The sequence below is a fragment of the Atractosteus spatula genome, chromosome 25 (genome assembly GCF_055471065.1).
Source record: "Atractosteus spatula isolate fAtrSpa1 chromosome 25, fAtrSpa1.hap1, whole genome shotgun sequence".
Taxonomy (NCBI): domain Eukaryota; kingdom Metazoa; phylum Chordata; class Actinopteri; order Semionotiformes; family Lepisosteidae; genus Atractosteus; species Atractosteus spatula.
The window spans coordinates 366,986-391,094 of NC_142730.1; the positions used below are offsets into that span (position 1 = coordinate 366,986).

Sequence of the window (24,109 nt, forward strand, 5' to 3'; positions counted from 1 at the left end):
AGAACGACCGTTTCAGAATGCAAGGTGATGCACTGTGGCTAAATTCACTGAGTAAAACTACACTGAGCTGCCTGGGCTCTTTTGGTGACTTGCTGCACCTTTGAACTACAGAACATAGATCATATATCCTCCCATTTCCCAACTGCTTCTTGCAATTCAGGGTCTGTGTGGAGTCGGAGCCTAACCCAGCAGCAATGTGCGCAAGGCAGGATGCACCCTGGACAGGACACCAGTCCACCACAGGACAATCACACACCCTGGACAGGACGCCAGTCCATCACAGGACACAGACACAGACACACCATGGCCAGTTTTACCAGAAGCCAATTAACCAGAATTTCTTTGTACTATGGAAGGAAACTCATGCAAACGAGGGGGAACATTCAAACTCCACACAGATACCTCCCCAGGCCGGGCTCCAGCACTGTGAGGCAGAGATACTAACCGCTGTACTACTGTGCTGCCCATCAATCATACAGTTCATTTAAATGTCAAGTCTTAATGCAATAATGGACATTCTCAACCAGCTCAAACAGATCTCACAGATCAGTACTACAGGGGACGAAGGTATTGAAAGCTGGATCTGGCGCCATCTGCTGGAGCAGCACAGAGTGGGCGGCCTAAGAGTGAGACTGGAATCTGAACCAGTCCGTGAGTCTCAGCAGTGTTGGTACAGGACTGCAATCCCAGCATGCACATTGAGTGCTACTCACTTCTGGGCCCCTGTTCAGCACTTCATCCAGTCTGGAAGAGAGAGAGGCACAGGAAAGGGGAGAAATAATAACAATTATTAGAGATGTGTACAGGTGTTTGAGAATTTCTTGATCATTCCAAACTGAGTCTTGATCATTCCCAGCTTCAACCAGCACAGTACAGATAGTGGCTCAACCACTGTCTCAAGATGAATATCTTCTGGCGTTTTTAAAATTTTGCATTTGGTTTATAGACATGGTGGAGACACACACGCGCACACCTGGGCCGAGCCACACCCCCTACTCCATCCAGGGGTGGAGCAGGATCTGCTCCAGGGTTGGCCGTTTCTCAGGGTCCACACTCAGGCACCAGCGAATCAGGTTGCGGCAGCCTGCCCAGAAGACGAGACAGAGCGACCTGATTGGTCAGGAGGCAGTGCAGTGTTAATGAACTGGAGTGTCCAGTCAGTGTGTCTGTATTAACCCCTCTCTCTCAGTGCAGTGTTAATGTGCTGGAGTGTCCAGTCAGTGTGTCTGTATTAACCCCTCTCTCTAGTGCAGTGTTAATGTACTGGAGTGTCCAGTCAGTGTGTCTGTATTAACCCCCCTCTCTCTCAGTGCAGTGTTAATGTACTGGAGTGTCCAGTCAGTGTGTCTGTATTAACCCCTCTCTCTCAGTGCAGTGTTAATGTACTGGAGTGTCCAGTCAGTGTGTCTCTATTAACCCCTCTCTCTAGTGCAGTGTTAATGTACTGGAGTGTCCAGTCAGTGTGTCTGTATTAACCCCCCTCTCTCTCAGTGCAGTGTTAATGTACTGGAGTGTCCAGTCAGTGTGTCTGTATAAACCCTCTCTCTCTCTCTTTTTTTGCTTCCCTCACCTACAGAAATGCCTCTTCTAAAGCGTAAACGCCCCTCCAAGATTTTTAATTCGTTTTTGAAGGGCTCGTACCCACAGACCATGTTGAATAGCAGCACCCCCAGAGACCAGACTGTCAGGGGCGCTGCCTGGTACTGCCCCTCCAGCACCCACTCTGGGGGGGCATATTCCTCTGTCCCTGCAGAGAGAGGGGGTCACAGCCTCAGACACAGAAAGCATTCGTCGAGCTTAGTGTAGCTGATCATGAACACGTGGGGATGATTTCATGCTGAAGAATTAACAGGAAAACCCCTCCAGTTCATCTTTAGAACGACGGGGAGAGGAGGAATACGAGAGACAGCGGCAGTGGGAGGAAGATGATGAGAATGGGGCTGAACAGATTGAGCCCTGGGGGCCACAGTTCACAGGGAGAGGGTGAAGGGCAGAGATTTGTAGGTGAGTGGATTGAGAAAGAAATCCGTCACTAAGCGCTGTGGTTCTGTAGTGCCATGCAATCGTTTCACTGAGGACTTTCAGAAGGAAACTAAAACAGCAAATTTATCTACAAACTCTTTGTAGCCTAACTGGTCAGAGACAGAGTGAGCTGGGGGTGATTCCTGACTGATCAGCAGGAGAGTGAGACAGTGAGTTAGGGGTTATTCCTGACTGATCAGCAGGAGAGTGAGAGAGTGAGCTGGGAGTGATTCCTGACTGATCACCAGGAGAGTGAGAGATTGAGCTGGGAGTGATTCCTGACTGATCAGCAGGAGAGTGAGACAGTGAGCTGAGAGTGATTCCTGACTGATCAGCAGGAGAGTGAGAGAGTGAGCTGGGAGTGATTCCTGACTGATCAACAGGAGAGTGAGATTAGGTCAGTAGAAATCCCACAGGCCTGAGGGACAGAAACCACACCCCTGTCGAGACATGTGGCCACTAACAGCCCAGCCAATCAAATAAGGTTTGATTCTGCAAAATGTGCTGGAGCAGCAGCCAGTCAGTGCAGATAGGAAGAGTCACGTTCCAGGAAACAGATGACACAAACTTCAGTGCATTTCGGGGAGCTACCACAGGGGAACCCCTGAGCCCCAGGCTGACCTGCGAACTCCTTGTAGCTGCAGTCCTGCAGCAGGTCGCCGCAGCCGAAGTCGATAAGCTTGACCTGCTGGCTGTCCGTCTGCACCAGGATGTTCTCAGGCTTGATGTCGCGGTGCAGCACGCCGCGGGCCTGGCAGTGCCGCAGGGCCTGCAGCAGCTGCCGCAGGACACCACGCGCCAGCGGCTCGTCCAGCTTGCCGCCCTGCTCCAGGCTGAACTCGTACAGGTCCAGGCAGGGCTGGGGCCGCTCCAGGACCAGGACGTAGTGGCGCCGCAGGTCGAACCAGGCCAGCAGCTGCAGGATGTGGGGGCAGCAGGGCGCCACGCCCACCAGCTTCATCAGTGCCACTTCCAGGGGCAGCGGCTGGGGCTCCCCGGGCTGAGAGAGGGGGAGACAGGCTGTGTGTCTGCTGGGCAGTGCTGGTGCACACTGCTCCTGCACACACACACTACTATCTACACACACTGCTCCTGCACACACACACTACTCTCTACACACACTGCTCCTGTACACACACACACACACACACACACACACACACACACACACTGCTGTCTACACACACACACGGCTGTCTCACAACAAGAACAAGGGGTCACTCACAATTTCCAGATGTTCTTCAACCTTTGATTTCAGGATGTACTTTATGGCCACCTGGATGAGCAGCAAGAGAAGAGTAGGGGTGTCAGTCCAGGCTGGGGGCTCAGTGCAGTGAGGCGGGTTCACAGCGTTTCTGGCACTACAAGGCGGGATAGAGGAGAGGAGGGAACAGCTGCTTACCGGCAACCCGTCTGCCTTCCGGACTCCGGCGTAGACCGAGCCGAACCCGCCCTGGCCCAGCAAGGCGCCCTTCTCGTACTGCTTCTCGAGGCAGGCTGCGAACAGAGGGCGAGAGGGACTCCGCTGAGAGCATAGCGCTCACACACACACACACACACACACACACACACACACACACACACACACACACACACACACACACACACACACACACACACTCACTCCCGCCCTCTCCATTCAATCACCTGTCGCCACCAGGGCGAGACCCTGACTCCCCAGGACACTCTGAGACACTCTCAGATGCGCCAGGATGTTAACACTGCCCTTAAACTGAAAGACGTTAATTAGCAAGTTGAGCTCCACACCTTTACTGGAATGGAAACTGGTGCTCAACACCCCCGCGCAGTAAACCTGCAATTCCCATCAGCTGTGCGCTATAAAATAGGACCCAGATTAATTATTTAGGACACATGCAGCCCCACAGGGCTGTCCCGTTTCAGAGTGTCCCAGGCTGGGATTCCTCAGCCTGTTGGCTGCCCGGCATGTCCAGATCAGAAGGACACTGACCGCTGAGCTCAATATCAGCCCAGCTTCCCTGACAGGCTAGGTCATGAGCTCTGAGAGAGGACACAACGTCCTCCAGCCCTCTTCCCAACATCACAGGACTTCTCTCCAGTTGAGATGTTTGATTAATTAATCATTTCATTGGTTAAGTCATTATTTTAGCTGCGGTTTGCTGGAGTAAAGACTTGCAGGACTCGAAGAGCCCAGGAGACCCCTCCTGCTCTAATGGGGCCTCAGCAGTGACCTAGTGCTACAGGCCTGGCTGACCACTAGGGGGCGCAGTGGAGGCAGTAACCAGGCACCTGCCCCCTGTGGCAGCTCGGGCCTGACCTCTGACCTTTTCCACATGGGGGTTTGGCATGGGGGGCTGTGGAAGTAGAGGGGCCAGAACTGGGCTCCCCCTGTTCCTGTGGGAGGCTCCTCAGGAAGGGCGCTCTCCCGGCCTGCGTGACCTCTGCAGGCCCCTCCTCCCTCCTCCTCCTCTTCCTCGGGGCCTGCTCTTCCTCCACAGCCGCCCTCTTCCGCCCCCTCCTGGCGGGGGGCTCCCTTTCTCTCTCCTCAGGGGATCCTTCTCTCCTCCTCCTCTCCCTCTGCGGTCCAGGCTGGACACGGGCTCGCTTCCCGGGTCTCTCCCTGGAGTCCGAGACTGCCCTCCTCTTCCTCCTGCCTCCTCTCCGGGGCCCTGACACCAGACACACAGGGACACACACACGGATACACACACATGGGACACAGGAAGGTAAATTATGTGATCTCTAATTATTAGGAACCCGCCTATTGAGTATTGGGATGCACTGTACTGGGGATGCTGAATGCCCCATGTCCCCTCGGATAAAACACTGAAGCTCGATACCGGCAGCCTGTCACACGCGCCTCCAGCTGTGGACACGTCATTCTCAGGCGTCTTGCCGGATCACGACCCAAATACGGAAGCACCAGGTTAGTCCCGCCCACCCACGCCCTGACCCAATGCTAGCGCAGCATCTGCGTTGTCATGGTAACCAGCGAGTGCGCCCCCTCCCCTTTTCTTCAGGTGAGTGTGCAAGCACGTGGCCTGTTTAGTCAACAGTGAGGAATTACAATTGTAGTTTCACTGTATTTCAGTCTGGTCATTTTTATGTGATATTCGCGACATTCGAGAGTTTTTTAAACTACGCATTGAGTTACAGGATTTTAATTTTCCAATCTGGGTTTGGAATGACGCTTTATAAATAAAGACTAGTTATATATTTATAAGAATTTATACTGAGTTTCACTAGCAATAAGGATCTTAAAGAACATGAAGTTTTATGATCGATAGTATATGCAGCAGAGACTATTACAAATAAATTATTTACGACCCATTAAGTTTGGCGTCTTAGGTACAGAGACACGCTACCCAACGCTCCTGGGTTCACAGGAACTTTCTGTGTGGAGTGTGGATGTTTTTTTTTCCGTTTTGTGGGTTTTTCAGTGCCGGGGTGTCTAGCTAGTTCTCCTGTGCTTGCCTGCGTTGGACTGGCGTGCCGGACAGCGCAGGCGCGTTAGCGATAATTACAGCAGATACAGTTGAGAAAGAGGCAGCTCGGGCCACGTCTATTCTAATTCCCTACTGAAGTGAGAGGAGGTTTTATCAACTGGCACAAATCTGCGGACATATTTATCCAATGTGTTTAACGAATACGGTTATTTACCGTAGTGTACTTTTACAGTATTCAATATCGATGTTCAATGATGTTATTCCTGCGAATGAGCTTAACCAGACGAGGAAGTGGGCGTGCCCCTCTCAGACGATAGGCCGATGTCGAACAACGTCACAGGAGGAGGCGGTTCTAACCTGGAGACGAAGAGGAGGGGCTTGTCTTCTCGCGCTCGTTCATGAGTCCTGCGATCGCCCGCCGCCGCGCAGTCGCCCAGTAACAATGTGTCGTTTCTCCTGGCGGCCGCGGGCTCACGCCGCAGCCGGCGGACACGTCACAATCGCTGGCCAGGTTGGCACGGTCCCAGGAAACGCTGGCAGGTGATGTCCATTTTGCAAGAGTGCTTTGAAGTTGCATAGTTATGAACATGAACAGGGTTCAATCAAGCACTTTGCCCATTTTCTCACCGCTAGCTGGCGGAGCCCCCTGCAAAGTCGCTCGTACCCCGACCCTTGAGGAATACGCAGCGCTGAAAAGGCGATGATGCGTTTAAACCTGCTTTCTCATCGACTTGGATATGTCCGATGAGGCTAAATTAATTTTAATTGCATTCATATAGCTCCTTTCGGCCCAAAGGCTCCTTACTTTATATGACGAATGTATCATTTTAAAGACTAAGTTAGTGACCAAGTGCTATAGGACACGTTTACTTGCTGTAGAGCTACTTAATATTATTCAACGAAACAGTTGCTCACGTTCCTTATACGCAAAAAGTCATTTGCTTAGTATATTGTTTGAAACTGTACTTATGCTGCTGGATGAAGTTAAACAGTAAATTAATCAATGCTTGGAGTGTAGTTTGTGATTTTTGTGCGCTACTGTATACAATGCAGAAAGCCCTTTTAAAAGAAAGGATTTGAGTCCAGAAGACAGCAGATATTTCTTCACTAAGAATTAACAGGCCCCAGCTCCTGCACTCCTGAGGCAGGTGTACATCAGATCATGGCAAAATTAAAAGAGTTAGTATGGACCATTTTTTTAAAATGAAAATCAATTGGTGCCTTGTCAGCTTTTAGACCTCTCCGAACATCCAAGACAATGAGTCCCAGTCCTCTGGGGTTATACTGTAGCTCTCAGCTGAGCGACACAGGGGTGCAGCCCTTGAAACTAAACCCAACTCTTCAGGTACACACGACAGGAGACAGGACAGATTCCATGAAAACTCGCACTTTATTCCCCGGCAATCACACAGGACATGCAGGTTTCCACAACCGCATCGCCCCGTTCCGCTGCGACCGCTAATCCCAAGCACTGTCCTCGGACGTCCTTCCGCGCCGCCTGCTGTGCTTCATTCAGTCCTCTCGTCCTCTAGTCACTGCAGGGGGAGGAACAAAATCTGGCGTTAACACCTGCGATTACACAGTGACACTTAAAACGCGAGGAATTTTAGTTTTTGGGTCATTTTGATTTATTCGTTTTCTTTGTTCTTTCCTGTTCAGATACCCAGGATGTATGTGAAGTGTTTCTCCCCCATCCACCTAGGCAAGGTAATAAAGACCCATGAAGCTTATCGAGCTCTACAGGGTTAGTGAGTGGGATGTGTTGCCAGTGTAGCAGTGCGGCTGGATCTGGAGCGGCCTGTGGTTTAAACCACTAGGAGGCGCTCTGGAGAGTGAAGTTTTTTTCAATGGCAGGATGTTTGAACAGAGGAAACTATCAGTTTGTAGAGGAGCAGGGGAGAAGGTGTTAACATCAGGCCAGTATAGTGAGTTCAGCAAAGATCAGGGACAGGATGAGAAAAGTTTGGGGTGGCTTGCCTTGAATTGAGGCCTCGATCAGTTAAATTAAAAATTGTAATGGTGATGGTACAAGGGAGAAATTGCTGGTAAAAATGGATGAAGAATGAAATACAAAACAGACTCTGAATTTGTACCAAAAAAAGCTACATTCTATTGGAGCACTGTCATTTGAAACTAATAAGTGGGCATTTTTTGTGCCAACTTGCGGAGTGAATCATACAGCAGCTAATTTATAATCTGCATTTAGACAGGCAATAGGCTGCTCAGGGGGCTCCCCCAGGGCTTGATGTGGAGAACAAGAAGGAGTAACCCCCCAAACAAATTTAATGTTTCAGTTTAACGCCTGGTAAAAATGAGAGAAGCCCCATTTTTGGTGAGGGACTAGAAGTTCAAAGTTTGCTTCACACCATTGTGGGGTGATGTCCGTGCTCAGAGAAGGGCACCAAAGTTGTATCTGTTGACACAATTAATAAGGGGATCGGGGAAACAGGCACAGGAAAATGTTCCTTTCAGATTGCAGTTTGAACTCATGAGGGAATTTTAGTTCTGTGAAGTATGACAGAGCAGCAGGACCGGACAGCCCCGGTCCGCCACTGGCCTCACCACTGGGGCAGGAAGTCCTCTGCTTGCCAGGATCTGATGAACTCGAGCTCTGCAGCGGTCAGGAGGCTGTCCCTGGTGCGCCGGTCATCCCCGTCGTCGTTGTTGTAGGTGCCGCAGAGCCCCTTCACGCCCCCGATCAGCTCGTTGGGCACCGTGACCGACAGGTCGCCCGCGGCGTTCAGGCGCATCACTGCCTTCCCATCATGCACCACCACCACCGCCCCCTCTGCCAGCGTCACGGTCAGCTTCTCGCCAGCCTTCCAGGGCAGGGTCACTGGCTGGCCGTTCACCTGGCCGCGGAGAGAGAGCAGGTCAGGGGTCAGAACCGGGCCGCTGAGGACCTCGCCATGGTAACTGTCCGCGATTACAAGCACTCTGCCTGTCCGCTGCTTGCTGTAAGTTTTGATTGTGGTTCTCAGGGTGATTACAGGCTGGGTGTTTCAATCAACAGCTGATAAGGACATGGCAATTAAAAAATAAATGGAAATTGTTTTTAACCTTAATGGAGAAAAACGGCAACCAAAAAGTAAGCATCTCCACACTTACCCAGACCTTCTGCTTGCTGGACACGGTGACCAGAGTCTCTCCGAAGAAGCCAAACACCACTCCCAGGGTCGGCTGGTCCTGGCCGCAAACGCGGACCCCAGCCACCACCCGGAACCGGCCCACGCTGGACAGCTGACTGGCGGGGTGGACGGCCACATCGAAGTGGCCCCCTATCTTGAGGGTGCTGTTGGCCCCGTCGAAGGACCCCACGGAGCCCTGGCTCAGCGTGCAGGTGGCGTGGGTGGGGTAGCAGCCCAGGGCCCCGTTCCTCACCCCGCACTGGGTGTCGGCTGTGCAGCTGTGCGCCTCACACACCGCGCCGTGCCTGGTGTCGCAGGAGCACCTCTGGGTGCAGTCGTTCCTGTAGACGACCTGGCCGCCCTGCGATGGGAAGGAGAAGCGTGGTGAGGAGAGAGGGCTGCCGGCCCCCAGAGCTTCGCTGCGATTAACACTTCCAGTACACGTCCGATATTCAACAGTGAATATTAGACTGTAGCAGTTTCCACAGGCACTGCGGTTGAATATCAGGTGTGTGAAGTGTACCAGCACCACAGCCTTCCTGAACGCTAATTACATGCTGACTGAGCACAGCAGCCAATACTGCTCTTGAATTTCGAAGGTGTTCCCAACATACAGAGCCTAACAGACAAACTGTCCGACACTCCATTATTCCCCCCGTCTGTCATGTAATTACCATTCACCCCTGGGGCAAATGTTTTGAAACTGAATTTCTTCCCTTTATGCTGTGGGTCTTGGGTATGTTGACTGCTCTCTTCCAGCTCACTCGGGTTCGAGTCTGCCTACCTTCAGATACATCCCGGCCAGGTCGCAGCCACAGTCCTGGACCTCCACACACTTGTTGCCATCGGCGACGAAGCCGGCGTCGCACTCGCAGCCCTCTGCGCAGGTCTGGGCGCAGGTCGGCGGGCTGGTGATCGCCGGGCAGCTGCTGCGACACGTGTCGGCGCAGAGGGCGTAATGGCTCTTGGCAGGACAGGAGAAGGCTGTGGGGGGGGACAGGAGGGTCGTTGTTTTGGGCTACGGATCCACAGAGAAGCAGGGGTCTCTGGGAACCCGCAGACCTCTGTCCGGGTAGTGACTGAACCCGATTTGCAGAACTTCAGCGAAATGTACTTTGCTGCGATACTCACGACAGAAGCTGTTGCTCCTCCAGTTTTTCAGCATGACCCCGGCCTCCTGGCAGGCTGTGACGTATGCCTGTATCCCCAAACACACTGCCTCCATCTTCCCCTCTGCCGCGAAGCTGTCAGAGACGCAGTTTTCCACGAAACCAGCAGGGGGCAGCACTGAGTGACAAGCAGCCAGAGGCCCCTGGGAGGAAGAAATCAGCCCACACTTGTCCGGCTTCTTCAGGGCCTCCTTGTCTTTGTCTCCGGGCTTGGGGCAGCCCCCTGCCAGGCAGCCGTCCCCACAGAGCTCCTGGTCGCCCTCGAGTCTCCACGCCACCCCAAACTCGCTGGCGCTGCCCGCGGGGGCGCCAGAAGGAAGGGCGAATTCGTCGTCCACGCGGCCGTTGTAGTTCCCGCAGGCTCCCACCAGCTGGCCAGAGTAGGTGGACGGTACCGTGACGGACACAGTCTGCTGGAGGTCGTAGGTCACGGTCAGGCCGAAGTCGGCCTGCAGCACGATGCCCTTGCCCGCCTGGGACACCCGGAGCTTCCCGCCAGCCAGCGAGAAGGGTAGGTTGATGCGGACGCCGTTCACCTGTCAAGGGAAAGACAGAGCGAGACTTCATGGCGAATCAGTGATAAACTAGAATAGCGGCAAACGTCATTTCTTTATCAACATGGTTCCTTGAGGACTGATCACCAGTCAGTCACAGGCCTGACCTAACCAACCAGCACGGCTTAGAGGAAGTCTAGCCCAAAGCCACAGGATCTAGCTGGGAACATGCAAGCTCCACACAGACTGATGCCCCAGACAGGACTTGAACCCGAGAAGCAGCACACCCGGGACGAAGGAGGGCCACCACGCTCCCACTCACCCGTATCTGCCAGGGCAGGCTCTTCTCCAGGACGACGGACACTTCGTACACCGACACCGCGACCGAGCGGGGCACGGCCAGCCTGCCGGCGCCCGCCTGCTCCTTCTGCAACTGCACGGAGAAGCGCGCCAGCCCCGCGGCGGCCGAGCCGGACACCTGGGCCAGCGTGTAGCCGCAGGCGCCCTGGAAGTCGTAGCGCACCCCGTCGAAGGTGAGGTAGTGCGAGTTCCCGGAGACCGTGCAGCTGGCGTAGCCCCGCGGGTGGCAGGCCTGCACCCCGGCCAGCACCTTGCAGGTCTCCTGGGGGCCGCAGGAGGCGGCGCTGCAGGACACGGCGCCCGCGAGGCAGCTGCAGCGCTGCGTGCAGTCGCCCCGGGGGTAGAAGGTGGCGCCGGAGGGGTAGTAGCGGCTCTCGTGGGTGCAGCCGCAGTCCTGCAGGGGCACGCACTCGCCGTCGCTCAGCAGGAAGCCCGGCTGGCAGTGGCAGCCCTCCCTGCAGCCCGCTGCGCAGCCGCGGGGGGCAGCCATGTCGGCGCAGGTGGCCGGGCAGCCGGGGCCGCACGTGGTGTACTCGCTGTTCCTGGGGCAGGAGGGAGCTGGAAGGGGGCGGAGACACAGGGCAGCACATGGTCACTGGTGGAGTGACCACACACACGTGGACTGTCCGATCCCAGCAGGCAGAGGGAACAGCGAGAGCCCGGCCTCCCAGGAGTCTCTATGGGGCTGGAAGAAGTCACCCCCACGGATCTATTCAGGACCGTGAAACGGGATAGGGTATGGGCAGACGCCAAGTGGAGTGCGCTTCAAGTCAAAAATAGCTGACACTATTAAACTATGTGGAAGTACACTGAAAGAGAGGAGGCACTACTTTACACAAAGGGTGGTGGGAGTGGGGAGCAGCTACCCAGCCACATACAGTAGCAGAAGCCAGGAGGCTCCGGGACCGATTGAGTACTAACGCCCCAATGAGCCGAACAGCAGCTCTGCCCGCCTGCGCCCCACCTACCGCAGAAGTCGTTCCTCCGCCACGGCTCGATCTTGCCACCCGCGTCCTGGCACTCCTTGACGTAGGCAGCGATGACGTCACAGGCGGCCCTCTGGAGGCCCTGGTGCAGCCGGAGGTCGAAGACGCAGCTCTCGTGGTAGTGGGCGGAGTCCACCCGCGCCAGGCAGTCCTGCAGCGGCCCGCCGGCGCTCCGGATCACGTCGCAGTCGGTCAGGTACGGCGGAGGCTTCTCGCCGGGGCCTGGCTTGGGCGGCGGCTCCGGGCAGTCCCGGCACTCGGGCGAGCAGCCGGGGGTGTCGCCCACCCGCTGGCTGTTGCCGAAGTGGGTGGGGCTCTGGGCGGCCTGGCCGCCGGGCAGGAGAAGGTCGTCGCCGAGATTGCCGTTGTAGTTGCCGCACAGGCCGCAGGTGGCGCCGGCGTAGGTGCTGGGCACCGTGACGCTGACCGCGCTGCTCCAGTCGAACTGCACCTTCAGGCCGAAGTGGGTCTCCAGCACGGCGAAGGCACCACTGCGGTACACGCTTGCCTGGCTGCCGTTGAAGTAGAAGGGCAGGGAGGTCAGAATGCCGTCGACCTGCAGGGGGCGCAAGGAAGGGCACGTCAGGCAAGGTCCAGCTGCTGTTCTCAGAGCAGAGTGATGAAGCCAGTTCAGAGATGGGGGTTATTGGGAGGCTAATGGGACTTGCGGCCAGGACACAGGGGTTACACCCCTACTCTTCTCAAGAAATGCCCTGGAATTTTTAATGAGCACAGAGAGGCAGGACCCCCGTTTTATCTGAAGGATGGTGCCATTTTTTACAGTAGTGTCCCCGTCACTATACTGGGGCATTAAGACCCACAGACTGCAGGGTGAGCGCCCCCTACTGGCCCCACTAACAGCATCAGCCTTAGCTTTCCCAGTAGTCTCCCCTCCAGGCTCACATCCGCTGGGCTTCAGTGGGTTTATATGATGGATTGAGATCTCCACGCCCAGCGCACTGGTGCCCCTCTCCCTGATCTCCTCCAGCCCGGAGGAGCACACCTACCAGGATCCTGCCCCTGTAGTCCTGGCTGATGGTGACGGTGCGGTCGAGCACCTTGGCCGACACCACCCTGGCGAAGGACACCAGCTGGCTGCCACGGTTGTTGTTCTCCAGGGTGACGTCGAAGGCGGGCAGGCTGGGGTCCTTGGAGCAGACGCCGGCCAGCCGGTACACGCAGGTGCCCTGGAAGTCGAACCTGCGGCCGTCGAAGCTGCGGAAGTGGGGGTCCCCGGTGGCCGTGCAGGTCTGGTAGCTGAGGGGGTAGCAGTCCTGCACGCCGTCCACCACCTTGCACTGCTCGCTGGCCTTGCAGCCCCGCGGCCGGCAGGACACCGTCTGCGTGGCGCCGTCGCAGGCGCACTGCTGCTGGCACCTGGCGTCCGCCCAGAAGGCCTCGCCGGGCAGGTAGTAGCGCTCGCCGTGGGTGCAGCCGCAGCCCGTCTTCGCCGAGACGCACCTGTCCCCGCTGAGCACGAAGCCCTCGTCGCACTGGCAGGACTCGGTGCAGGCCAGCGGGCAGGGGCTGCGCGGCTTGGGCTCCGCGCAGGTGGCCGGGCAGGGGCTGCCGCAGAACTCGTAGTGGCTGTTCTGGGGGCAGTTCAGCGCTGAGGACAGAAGAGCACGTCTTTACACCGAGGGTGGCGGGGGTCTGGAACAACCTACCCAATCAAGTGGCTGCAGCCAATATCAGAAAGAAGCTCAAGTGAGATCAATTACCTACTAAACTCCAAAGAGGTAATTTTACCCCTTAAAGATCAGAATAGCCCCCCTCATTTGTAACCATGTTCCTACAGTCTTCCTCGTTATACTGCACGGTGCACCACTATCGCACAGCTGACCCACATTGGCCACTGTCGCCCCACCGGGTCTCCCGCGCCGCGGCAGGCCTGGTACTCACGGCACTTAGCGAGCTCTCTCCACTTGGCCGAGACCGAGGCCCCGGCCGCCCGGCAGGCCGACACGTAGTTGGAGAGGGCCTGGCAGTAGACCTCCTGCCGGCCCCTGTTCAGGCACACGTCGTACAGGCAGTTGTCGGCGAACAGCTGGGGCTTGAGGGCGCCGTGGCACTGGGCGAAGGGCCCGCTCTTGTCCTCGATCAGGCCGCAGAACCTCTGCCCGCGGTACAGCTCCTGGTCGGCGTCGGCGCACGTGGGGCAGGAGCCCTGGCAGTAGTGCCAGCAGAAGGGGTCGCGGTCCGGCAGGCTCCAGGACCGCGCCCACTCGGTGATGTTCGTGACGAGCACGCCCGTGGCCGCCATGTGGTCGTCCCCCGTGTCCGCGTTGTAGTTCCCGCAGAGGCCTTCCAGGTTGTCATAGTAACTGCTGGACACCGTCACCATGAAGAGCGTGGTCCAGTCGAAGACGACCTCCAGCCCGAAGTCCGTCTCCAGCACGGCCCTGATCCCCGACTGCACGATCCGGATGCTCCCCGACTCCAGGCTCACCGGGAGATTGGAGCTGATGCCGTCCACCTGGGGAGAGACCGGAGAGCGTCGGCTCGCGGGATGACCTCCCCTCCACACTCAAATTACCGCTACACAGTTTTCAACAGAACCGCGACTCGGAGTTAGCCTTTTGAGCAGCCGGTTTGTGCAGGAACAGAGGCAGGAAGACCTGCTCGGCCACGGGTCCCGATCGCGAGACGGGCGTGCCCCGCAGTGACAACACCGACACCCAGGTGGCGCCTCAGGGCTCTCAGGGAAGACGTTCCGAACGCTGTCAGTGGCTTTGTGACCCTGTGGCAGGACAGTGTGCCGAAGAAAAACAGCGAACCACCCCCCAATACACCCACACCGCGTGAAGAACACAGCCAGCCAGCGGGACCCCCCCTCCCTCCCGCCGTGCCCACGCACTCACCCGCACTCGGCCCCGCTCTCCTCGCAGGATGGCGATCTCGTGCCCCTTGACCTGCACGGTGACCAGCTTGACGAAGGAGCCGTCCGCGTTGCCGCGCACCTCATTCTTGTTGAGGATGCTGAAGGGCGTGAGGGTGGGGTCCCTGCCCGTGGTGCGGGCCAGGATGTAGCTGCAGGTGCCCTGGAAGCTGAAGGGCTTCCCGTCGAAGGACTGGTAGTGGGGGTCTCCCATGGCCCAGCAGCTGGCCTTGGACTGGGCGACGCACACGGCCTGGGTGTCCCGCACGATGCAGTCCTCCTTCTGCCGGCACTTGGTGTTCTGGCAGGGGTCTGCAGGGGCATGATCAGAGCCGCCTTTATAAAGGCTTCCAGGAGGCACTACCTTACACATAGGGTGGTGGGAGTGTGGAACAAGGTACCCAGTCATGCTGTTGCAGCTGAATAGGTGCCTTTCAAGAAAGGCCAGAAAGAGATCCTGGAATCAATTAACTACCAACAATCAAACAGGAGGACATCAGGTCCATCTTGCCTCTTGTAAGAACGGTTCTTACAGCTTAGACACAATCTCATGAAGGACAGGGTGTGTCAGATCTTCACAAGCAGAAAATTGAACCTCAGGTCACAGAAGTCCCTCATCACAGAAAGACTTTTCAACCCTGAGGCCAATGAGGAGGCAAGGAGCTGGGACAGCCTCTTCTCCTGTCCTGGGGCAGGATTGGGTCCCACTGAGGGTTCAGCTGTTAGATGTAGCCAGGGCAGGGGGCCTGCACACGTTTCCTTGCTTTTGTTTTTCCCCGTGAACGCGGTAGGGGTCCGCTGTTGCCGAGGTTACCTTTGCTGTAGCATCCCATGACGCCGTTGCGGACCTCGCAGGCTTCGTCCGAGGCGCAGTCGGCCCGGCCGCAGCTGAGCACGCCCGCCTTGCAGGTGCACAGCTCGCTGCAGGCCTTCTGTAGGACCGCCTCACCGGACTGCGGCACAGAGAGGTGTCATCAGAGCCCAGGCATTCACACACAAGGGGGAACATCGATACAACCGCAGCAACCGAAGCAGAAAACGGCCGGAGGACCGGATCTGTACCTTATAGTAGCGCCCCTCCGCCATGCAGCCGCAGCTCTCCAGCGGGACACAGGCGCCCGCCGTGAACACGAAGCCCTCGTCGCACTGGCACCCCTCCTGGCACCTGGGGCACCGGATGGCCTGGCTGAGGGAGGCGCAGGTGGCCGCGCAGGTGTCGGCGCACAGCTCGTAGTGGCTGTTGGCCGGGCACTTCAGCGCTGCGGAGGGGGAGATGCCGTGGGGACAGTGAGGCGGGATCTGTGGTCCGAGACTTCCCTCTTCTCAAAACTTCCGCATGTTTCACTTGTAACGGGCTCACGTCTGATGACTGGTTCAGTTTAACAAGCATTTCAAGTGGGTTTTAAAGCTACTATATAACAGTATAGAGCAGCACAGTGGCTCAAGGGGCAAAAAAAACCCAATCTATTCACATAATAGAGACAAGGTAGTCGTGCTAAAACGATATTCTGCAATTGCAAAGCCATCACACAGAGCAGAACACATTTATTCACAGTCCTGTAGGGAGGAAATGGTAAACCCTCCTCTGGCAGGGATTACACCGAGAAAACTCTTCGTGCTGAAGAACCTGGCTGTACGGTTTCCAATACCAAGACCCACGTGACTTTGGAACCAAAACTGTGGAGCCTCTAGAGAGAGCAATATCACACCCACACACCCCCACACCATTGTCTTCGGCAGTAATTTGGGAATGATGGAATAATGGGAATGGCAGCAAGGGAGTGAGATCTTCTACTTACGGCAGAACTTGTCGGATCTCCAGACGCCGATGGAGCCCCCAGCGGCCTGGCAGGCGGCCACGTACTTCTGGATGTGCCGGCACAGGGTGTCTTGGTTTCCTCCCTCCGTGATCATTTCCTGAACGCAGTCGTCGAAGTAGTCGGCGGGCGGCACGGCGGCGTGGCAGCCGGCGAACGGGCCCTTCGCGGACCTCAGCATCCCGCAGGCCGTCTCCTTCTCCGCCTCGGGCTTCTTCTTGTCGTCCGTGCCGGGGCAGTCGGTGCCGCAGCCGGTCACGCACTTGGGCTGCTCCTCCGCGGGCACCCAGCCGGCGGCGAACGCGTCAACGCTGCCCGCCTGGGTGCCGCCCGGCAGCACGAAGTCGTCCGCCTTGTTGTCGTTGTAGTTGCCGCACAGGCCGCCCAGCGCGCCCTTGTAGGTGGACGGGACGTTGAAGACGACGGACGAGGCGCCATCGTAACTGACCTTCAGGCCGAAGTCAGTCTCCGCGATGATGTGGATCCCACTCTGGTAGGCGGACACCTTCCCGTCTTCCAGCGACAGGGGCAGGTTCGCCCTCACGCCGCCCACCTGAGGGGGGAGAACAGCCGTCAAGACAGAGCCCACCTCTGTACACCTCCATGTCCCCGATCCTGAGGGAGGACCCCAGATCAACGGGACGGGTGAGACAGGTTGTCCTCTCAGAAAGAAGTTACACCAATAAGTCCAACCGATTCAAATCTCGCCTCCTCCCCACTGAATGTGAAATTAGCATTTCCAGCCTGCAGCAGGAAGGAAGGAGCTTCATTTTTGTCTTCGCTGTTGGGGAAGTTTTGCAAGAAGATCGCCGAGATGGGAGGAGGACTCACCCTGACCTCCCAGCTGAGTCCGGGGAGCAGCGTCAGCTCGTAGCCGTACGCCCGGATCGCGACGCTCCTGGTCACGGTGACGCCCAGAGCCGACTCCTGGTGCACTGTCACCAGGAAGGGCGCCAGCTTGCCGTCCTTGCCGACGGCCTCGGCCACCCTGTACACGCAGTTCCCGAACAGGCTGAAGCTGCGCCCGTCGAAGGAGCGGTAGCGCGTGTTCCCGGCGATCCAGCAGGTGCCCGTGCCGGCGGGGTGGCAGCCCTGCACGCCGTCCTTCAGCACGCACTTCTCGTTGGGGCCGCAGGCGGCAGTTTCATCGCACGCCACGGCGCCGCCCTGCTGGCACACGCAGCGGTTGCTGCACAGCCCCCAGGGGAAGAAGACCTCGCCCGCCTTGTAGTAGCGGCCCTCGTGCACGCAGCCGCAGTCCGCCACGGGCACGCAGTGGCCGTCGCTGAGCAGGAAGCCGTCGTCGCACTCGCAGCCCTCGCGGCAGGGCGTGCCTGCGCAGGTCTGCGCGCTGGACAGGTCGCGGCAGGTCAGCGGGCAGCCGGATGCGCACACCGAGTAGTGGCTGTTCTCCTTGCAGGACGGGGCTGGCGGAGGGAGGGGGGCGACAGTCATTACCGTGCCAGCGTTGGCGTCAGATCCACATGCAGCAGCGAACAGGTTTGTTAACGACGGCTCAGTGCTACTCCAACATCCACCCTACCGGCAGGCCAGATACACAACCACACCAGGGTGACGTGGGTGCCTCTGCTCTGCGCCCAGTGTTAAAAGCTCCTATTTCTATATAAAAGGTTATATCTGGTTAGAGTGTCGAAAGGCCTTTCTATACCATTTTAAGCAGGCAGTGTGGCATCACGGTTTCTTTATAACTTAGCTGTAAAGAATTCAAGACTGGCAGGGCAATTAATTGAATGTTCTGGTACCTCAGCACCATAGTCTACCATGCACCTTTAATTTTGCAATAAAGGCCAAACAGCATCCTAAATGCTCAATATCAGGGGGCATTCTTGTGCTCATTCTGTAAAGTGCCAATAGTACACAAAGCTGTACAGGGCCCCTGCTGGGAGAATCACAGGGACCTCTATTCTGCTAACGTTTGAAAGGGGGCCGACGTCGCTCCTGTAACGCACCCGGTTCCCAGAACACCTGCAGGTCCTGCAGCAGAGGAGCCATCGGCATGCAAGCGTCCGCGGGCTGCTCTACCCTCCCATCTCAAAGACGGGGACCCCGCGGAGCGGCTGCACTTACGGCAGAGCCTGTCGCTCCTCCAGAGGGCCACGGTGGCCCCAGCGCTCTGGCAGGCGGTGGTGTAGGCGGTGAGGGCCTCGCAGAGGGCCGAGGAGTGGCCGCGGTACAGGCACACGTCGAAGACGCAGTTGTCAAAGTAGAGCTGGGGCTCGACCTTGGCGTGGCAGTCCTTGAAGGGGCCGCTGCGGTCCGTGATCCTCCCGCAGAAGTCGACGCCCTCGTAGGCGCGGCGCTGGCCCGGGTCGCAGGAGGGGCAGACGCCACCCTTGCAGTCGCTGGAGCAGCCCGGGTCATCCTTCACCTTCCAGCTGTGCCCGAAGGCGGTGGGCGTGCTGGCGGGGGACCGGTCCGGCATCAGCATGTCGTCGGCGCGGTTACCGTTCCAGTTCCCGCACAGCCCGCAGACCGCGCCGGAGTAGGTGCTGGGAAGGGTGACGGAGAAGTAGCTGTTCCAGTTGAAGCTCACGGTCATGCCGAAACTCGTCCTCACCACCCCTGCGAAGCCACTGCGGTAAATGGACAGCTTGTTGTCCTCCAAGTAGAAGGGCAGGTTCACGTACAGCTGGTTGAACTGCAAAGAGGGAGGAGACAACGGTCATGCGTCTTGCCCTAGTGCCCCATGGAAGCACTGCCATTCCCATGAGCCGCCACTAGAGGCCGCTAGATAGGGCCAGCTAATGCAACTTTCTGATCTCGCCCACGTAACTATGACTGGCAAAGCAAGAAATTCAGAAGAAATTCCGTTCACTCAGAACCTCTTTAACACATGGAAGCGCACTGTGGACAGACTCCCTGCCTCTCAAAGGTCTGGGGCTGGACAGAGGGGCCTACCATGACTCTGCCTGGGCTGTCCTTGCTCATGATGATTTCGTGGCCGTAGACCAAGATCCTGACCATCTTGGTGAAGGCCACAGCCTTGTTCTGGCCACGGTTCTCGTTCTGCAGGTGCACCTCGAAGGGCACCAGGCCGGCCGCGCTGCCACACAGCTTGGCCATCTGGTAGGTGCAGGTGCCCTGGAAGTCGAAGGTCTTGCCGTCGAAGGAGCGGTAGTGGGGGTCGCCGGAGGCCTCGCAGGTGGCGAAGGAGGCTGGGTAGCAGCCCCGCACCCCATCCCGCAGATCGCACACCTCCGAGCTCTTGCAGCCGGCGGAGACGCACGCCACCGTGCCCGTGCGCGCCTGGCAGGTGCAGCGCCGGCCGCAGCGCTCATCCGCCCAGAACTCCTGCCCCGGCGTGTAGTACTGGCCCTCGTGGCTGCAGCCGCAGGCGCCCTTCTGCACGCAGCTGCTCCCGCTCAGCACGAAGCCGCTGTCGCAGACGCACGTCTCCGCGCAGGGCAGCTGGCAGCGGGCGGGAGCATCGAGGTCGCCGCAGGATGCTGGGCAGGCGCTGCCGCAGGCCTCGTAGTGGCTGTTCTCCGGGCAGTCCAGCGCTGCAGGGGAAAGAGGAGGAGAGGTCAAGAACTACGGGATCTTTCTCGGCAGGTCTGCACAGTGCTGGGAGCTGTGGAAGTAAACCTCAGAGCAAGAATCGGAGGCCGGATTTGCTGCGGTTACTCGCGATGGCGGGACTTACGACAGGAGGCCAGGGTTCTCCAGCTGCCCGTCAGCTTGGCTCCTTCCCGCCGACAGGCATCGGCGTAGCTCTCCAGGGCCTCGCAGAGGAACTTCCGGTAGCCCTTGTTGATGCAGACGTCGTAGACGCAGTTGTCCACGTACTTCTCGGGGTTCAGCGTGGCGTGGCAGCCGGCGAAGGGGCCGTCTTTCTTGGCCATGAGCCCGCAGAAATCCTCCCCGCGGTACTTCTCCTGCAGGGTCAGGGAGCAGCTGGGACACTCCCCGTTGCAGTGGTGGTGGCAGAAGAGGTCCTTGTCCTCGACCTTCCAGCTGCTGGCGAAGTCCAGCACGGCAGTGACCAGCTCCCCCCTGGGGTTGGAGAACTCGTCGCCGCGGTCGCCGTTGTAGTTGCCGCAGAGGCCCCCCAGCAGGCGGAAGTAGCTGCTGGGCACCGTGATGAACAGGGCCATGTTCCAGTCGTACATCACCTGCAGCTCGAAGTCCGTCGTCAGCAGGGCGTACCGCCCGCTACGCGCCACCCGCAGTTTCCCGTTGACGAGGGTGACGGGCAGGTTGCTGGAGATGCCGTTTACCTGGATGGGGCCACAGCAAAACAAGAATCAGGAAGTTACACCATGGGGGCACACGCCTTCGTACTTTAACCTCAGGCTGCGAGCTTGGCATTCTGTTAACGGAGCACCTCTTTCATCTCACACGAGCACGAATACTAGCGTCAGTGCCAGCAGTAGTAAGGATTGAAATGCCAGTGATCTGCCACTAGAGGTCACTTGGGCCTCTATTGTGTGCAAGGTATCGCATGTAGTGCATTACTGATTAGTGCACCCCCCCGCCGCCACCCAGTCATCCTCCCCTCACTAAGGCCAAGGGGCACTGAGAGTTGGTGCCAGGAGTCGTTGCTCGTCTATCTCCAGTGTTGCTGTGGGTTCCCAGGAGTCACTGTTTTCCAAGAAATCCATGCAAGCCTCCCACCCCCATCTGCCTCATTCCGACTCTTCCCCCTCTGAGCGCAAGCAGCTCGCCTGGACAAGTCCCAGTCCCAGCTGACTCGAAACATGGCCTGAATCATTCCCTTACCCCGACTTTCCCGCTGTCGTATTTGCTGATGCTGATGGTCTGGCCGTAGACGGTGATGGTGACCGTCCGCACGAAGGACACCTTCGTGTTGCCCCTGTTCTCGTTCTTGGCGGTGACAGTGAACTGCTCCAGGCCGCCGGCGTCGCTGCGGGTGGCGGACAGGGTGTAGCTGCAGGTGCCCTGGAAGTCGAACTTCCTCCCGTCGAAGGTGGTGTAGTGGGGGTCCCCCACGGCCTCACAGGTGGCTTTGGAGATGTGCTTGCAGACGCCGGCATGGCACTCCTCCTTCTCCCGGCACTTCACAGCCGCGCAGGGATCCGGCGGCGGGGTGGGAGCAGGAGCTGGTGGAACAAGAGAACCACGCGGTGAGGCTACAGCTTTTCGGACTCCTCGGCCCCTTTACCAGTGGCCACTAGGAAGCTCCAGTTAGGATTACACAAGCATGAAGTTAGTCAGTGTAGCTGCATTTTGACATGCAAAGTTGCTTTGCCACTTAGAGGAGAAGGTGACTAATCACTGGCAAAGGAAGATCAAAGGACAGCAGAAGGACACCTTTTCCTATGCTTTTACCCCTTACCCTGCGTCATCTCATACATGCAAGCACTTTATGGTTGAAGCCTCGTTCGCCAGAGTCTGGCTTGGAATTAGTCAGACTACGCAAGAACCTTGCGCTTGCAAACACATAACGATCAAAGGCTAGCAGAAGGTCATACTGGGGTAGGCTTTGATCCTTACCCCCTGCATGCACCTTTTGCTATTGTAAGGCTTGATTCCGAATCCTAACCTCGAACCCCACCACTACCGCTGAACCTCCTCCCACACTTTTAAACAGCTTAGTCCTGCAGAAGACAATCTGTGATTGCCCCTCCCCAGACCGGGCCTGGACCCACGTGGACCCAGTCCTCTCCCTACTGGCTCACCCGAGTAGCACACGCCCGTGTTGCCGTATCCATCGTGGGGCTTCCCGCCGTAGACGTACACCGCCATGAGGGCGTCGCTGCTGATGACCCAGTGGCGCTCCGAGGCGGCGAGGTCGAGGCTGGACCACACGTACTTGGAATCCGCGCTGAAGCGCTCCCACTTCTTCTGGGGGTTGAGGCTCCTGCCGTCCGCCTTCAGGCTGCCGACGCCGTCGGCCTCGATCACAATGGCCGCCTCGCTGTTGAAGCCGCCCTGGGTGTCCGCGACCCACTGGTTGGCGAACTCCGCCGTGGGCATGACGTTGATCAGGTAAGGGTCGTACTGGCCGCCCCCGCCGTAGTACATGACCATGACCCTCCGGTCGCTCTCGATGCTCAGGGGCGCGAACGCCCCCACGCCGGCGTCCCAGACGTCGCCAGCCATGAGCGTCCTGCTCTCGGTTGCGCTGCCCTTGCCGATCCGCACCAGCGTCTTGTCTTCGGCCGCCACCACGTGGACCAGGTCCTTGGAGGGCAGCGCATTCATGGGCGGCACCAGGAAGCGGGTGGAGAAGCGGTCCACCGGCACGAGCTGCTCGTACACATGGTTGCAGTACTGGGTCCGGACCGAGCACTGGTGCCCAGCCAGCACGGCCACAGGCTGCTGCGCCTTGACCCGGGTCCCAGTGAGGGTGCACCTGCTCTTCAGCTGGTAGAGCTGGTAGGGCGCCAGCGAGACGGTGATCTTACTGCCCGGCTTGTAGCCAACACGGTTGATGGTGATCTGCTCTCTGGGGATGATCTCGACCTGGTTGGCGTCTTTGCCGTTGATGACGACGGCCATTTTGTCCATGTCGGACACACCAGTGTTGGGCGTGAAGATGACATACTCTCTGCCCAGCTGCGGAGTGGGGTACACCACGGCGCTGTCCCCGGTGGACGTTTTGGTGTTGTAGGCCACCACCGAGACCTCGTAGTCGGAGGTGACACGGACCGTCTTCGTGCAGTACCCGGTGCCCTGCAGCTCGGCGGCGTTCGGCAAGACGACGCGCTCCGTGGCCCCCTTGTTCACCGTCACCGTCTTCGAGAAGCCGAGGGCCTGCACCTCCACCTTGACCGTGGCTTTGGATCGGTACGAGGCGATGAGCAGCTCGAACCGGGGGCCGTAGGAGTTTGCTCTGAAGTTGGTCATGAAGGCGGTGAGGAACTCCGTTCCTGTTGGACACAAGCCACTGGCATCTGGGAAACAAACAGATCAAGGAAAGGGGTGCTGAGCCCAAATTGCTCCTTGACTCACTTGCACAGGTCACAGGTACTTTAGTATGTCTTTAAACAAGCAGACCACTGCAGCTGCTTACTTCCTTTTTCCACAAAACCCGTAGGTAATTTCTCAGATAATGTCCCTGAGACTACTAACTTCTTAAAAACACTGGATCAATTTGAAAAGCCATTCAGGACCCGTGAGTGTGATTTTTTTTAAAAAGTATAAGTCCCCCAGCAAAATATATCCATTTGACTCAGGTATTCAAAAAAGCCTAAAGAATATAACTAACAGCATGGCTGTCCACTTGTCCTCTGGTTGAATCTGAGGGGTCCAGCGCATGGGCTGTCAGTGCCTTTGAGGGGACCTGATCTAAATATTCAATCCTGAGATGCCTCTGCAGTGTTTCTTAATGTTCCCATTTTATTTCAGCTGCAAACATGATGCATTTTCTACCTATACCAGAAGCTAGATGGCCGTTTTGAGTTTGGAAGTGCAGGCCCCTAATTTAACAGTCATTAGAGGTGTACCCCAGGGACACTTCCCCAATTTAAGCATTCACCCCATTTATCTGTGCTCCCTTGACCAGTTCTGCATTCAGAGACACCATACAGTACCTTGAATGCTTATCGCCTTGCTGGGCATTAATCTTAGAGAAACTTTGTCACGAGCCTTCAGAGAAAGTAAATATACAGTATTGTTCTCTGTATGCATTTTTGCCGTTTCTTGTTCAAATAAAGAAAAGCGAGACCTGCCTTTATCTAACGTATACATAGAAATCAACCAACAGGCAGTGTCCGATACCCCTGGGGCAACTTTTGAGCAGTGCTGAATTGCGAACAAACAGCTGCATGAAAGACTGACCGAGAGCGTCTGCTTACCGTTCACCAGCGTGGCTGCTACCCACAGCAAAAGTATTCTGGTCTCCAT

The 24,109-nt window shown here is 57.4% G+C and overlaps 2 protein-coding genes across 2 annotated transcripts; both read right to left on the reverse strand.

Annotated features, from left to right (window-relative positions):
• Window positions 1-992: 992 nt before the first annotated feature.
• Window positions 993-5,847, reverse strand: LOC148814905 (serine/threonine-protein kinase pim-3-like). The gene is made up of 7 exons (XM_088905203.1): window positions 5,805-5,847; window positions 4,326-4,670; window positions 3,425-3,519; window positions 3,248-3,298; window positions 2,644-3,022; window positions 1,571-1,747; window positions 993-1,084 (listed from the first exon to the last, which is right to left on the reverse strand). Exons 1-7 carry the CDS (start codon window positions 5,845-5,847, stop codon window positions 993-995), a joined length of 1,182 nt encoding a protein of 393 aa, XP_088761329.1.
• A 971-nt stretch (window positions 5,848-6,818) lies between these two features.
• Window positions 6,819-24,109, reverse strand: LOC148814906 (IgGFc-binding protein-like). Its single transcript, XM_088905188.1, has 20 exons — window positions 24,061-24,109; window positions 21,940-23,157; window positions 21,020-21,360; window positions 19,944-20,517; window positions 19,199-19,800; window positions 18,368-18,938; window positions 17,111-17,706; window positions 16,262-16,832; window positions 15,525-15,721; window positions 15,277-15,415; window positions 14,446-14,774; window positions 13,487-14,060; window positions 12,592-13,193; window positions 11,567-12,140; window positions 10,561-11,156; window positions 9,707-10,280; window positions 9,360-9,559; window positions 8,556-8,936; window positions 8,010-8,299; window positions 6,819-6,982 (listed from the first exon to the last, which is right to left on the reverse strand). The coding sequence occupies exons 1-20, from the start codon at window positions 24,107-24,109 to the stop codon at window positions 6,976-6,978; spliced, it is 8,985 nt and encodes a 2,994-aa protein (XP_088761314.1). The 3' UTR covers window positions 6,819-6,975.

What these genes read in the sequence shown, in the direction of transcription:
- LOC148814905 (XM_088905203.1), bottom strand. Translation starts at nt 5,847, where the DNA reads ATGAACGAGCGCGAGAAGACAAGCCCCTCCTCTTCGTCTCCAG. An exon ending in TTGAAGAACATCTGGAAATT is followed by an intron (nt 3,023 to 3,247) that starts GTGAGTGACCCC and finishes CCCCTCTCTCAG; the next exon opens with CCCGGGGAGCCCCAGCCGCT. An exon ending in CAGCTACAAGGAGTTCGCAG is followed by an intron (nt 1,748 to 2,643) that starts GTCAGCCTGGGG and finishes CTCTCTCTGCAG; the next exon opens with GGACAGAGGAATATGCCCCC.
- LOC148814906 (XM_088905188.1), bottom strand. Translation starts at nt 24,109, where the DNA reads ATGGAGACCAGAATACTTTTGCTGTGGGTAGCAGCCACGCTGGTGAAC. An exon ending in CATGGGATGCTACAGCAAAG is followed by an intron (nt 14,775 to 15,276) that starts GTAACCTCGGCA and finishes ATGCCCCTGCAG; the next exon opens with ACCCCTGCCAGAACACCAAG. An exon ending in ACTACAGGGGCAGGATCCTG is followed by an intron (nt 12,141 to 12,591) that starts GTAGGTGTGCTC and finishes CGCCCCCTGCAG; the next exon opens with GTCGACGGCATTCTGACCTC.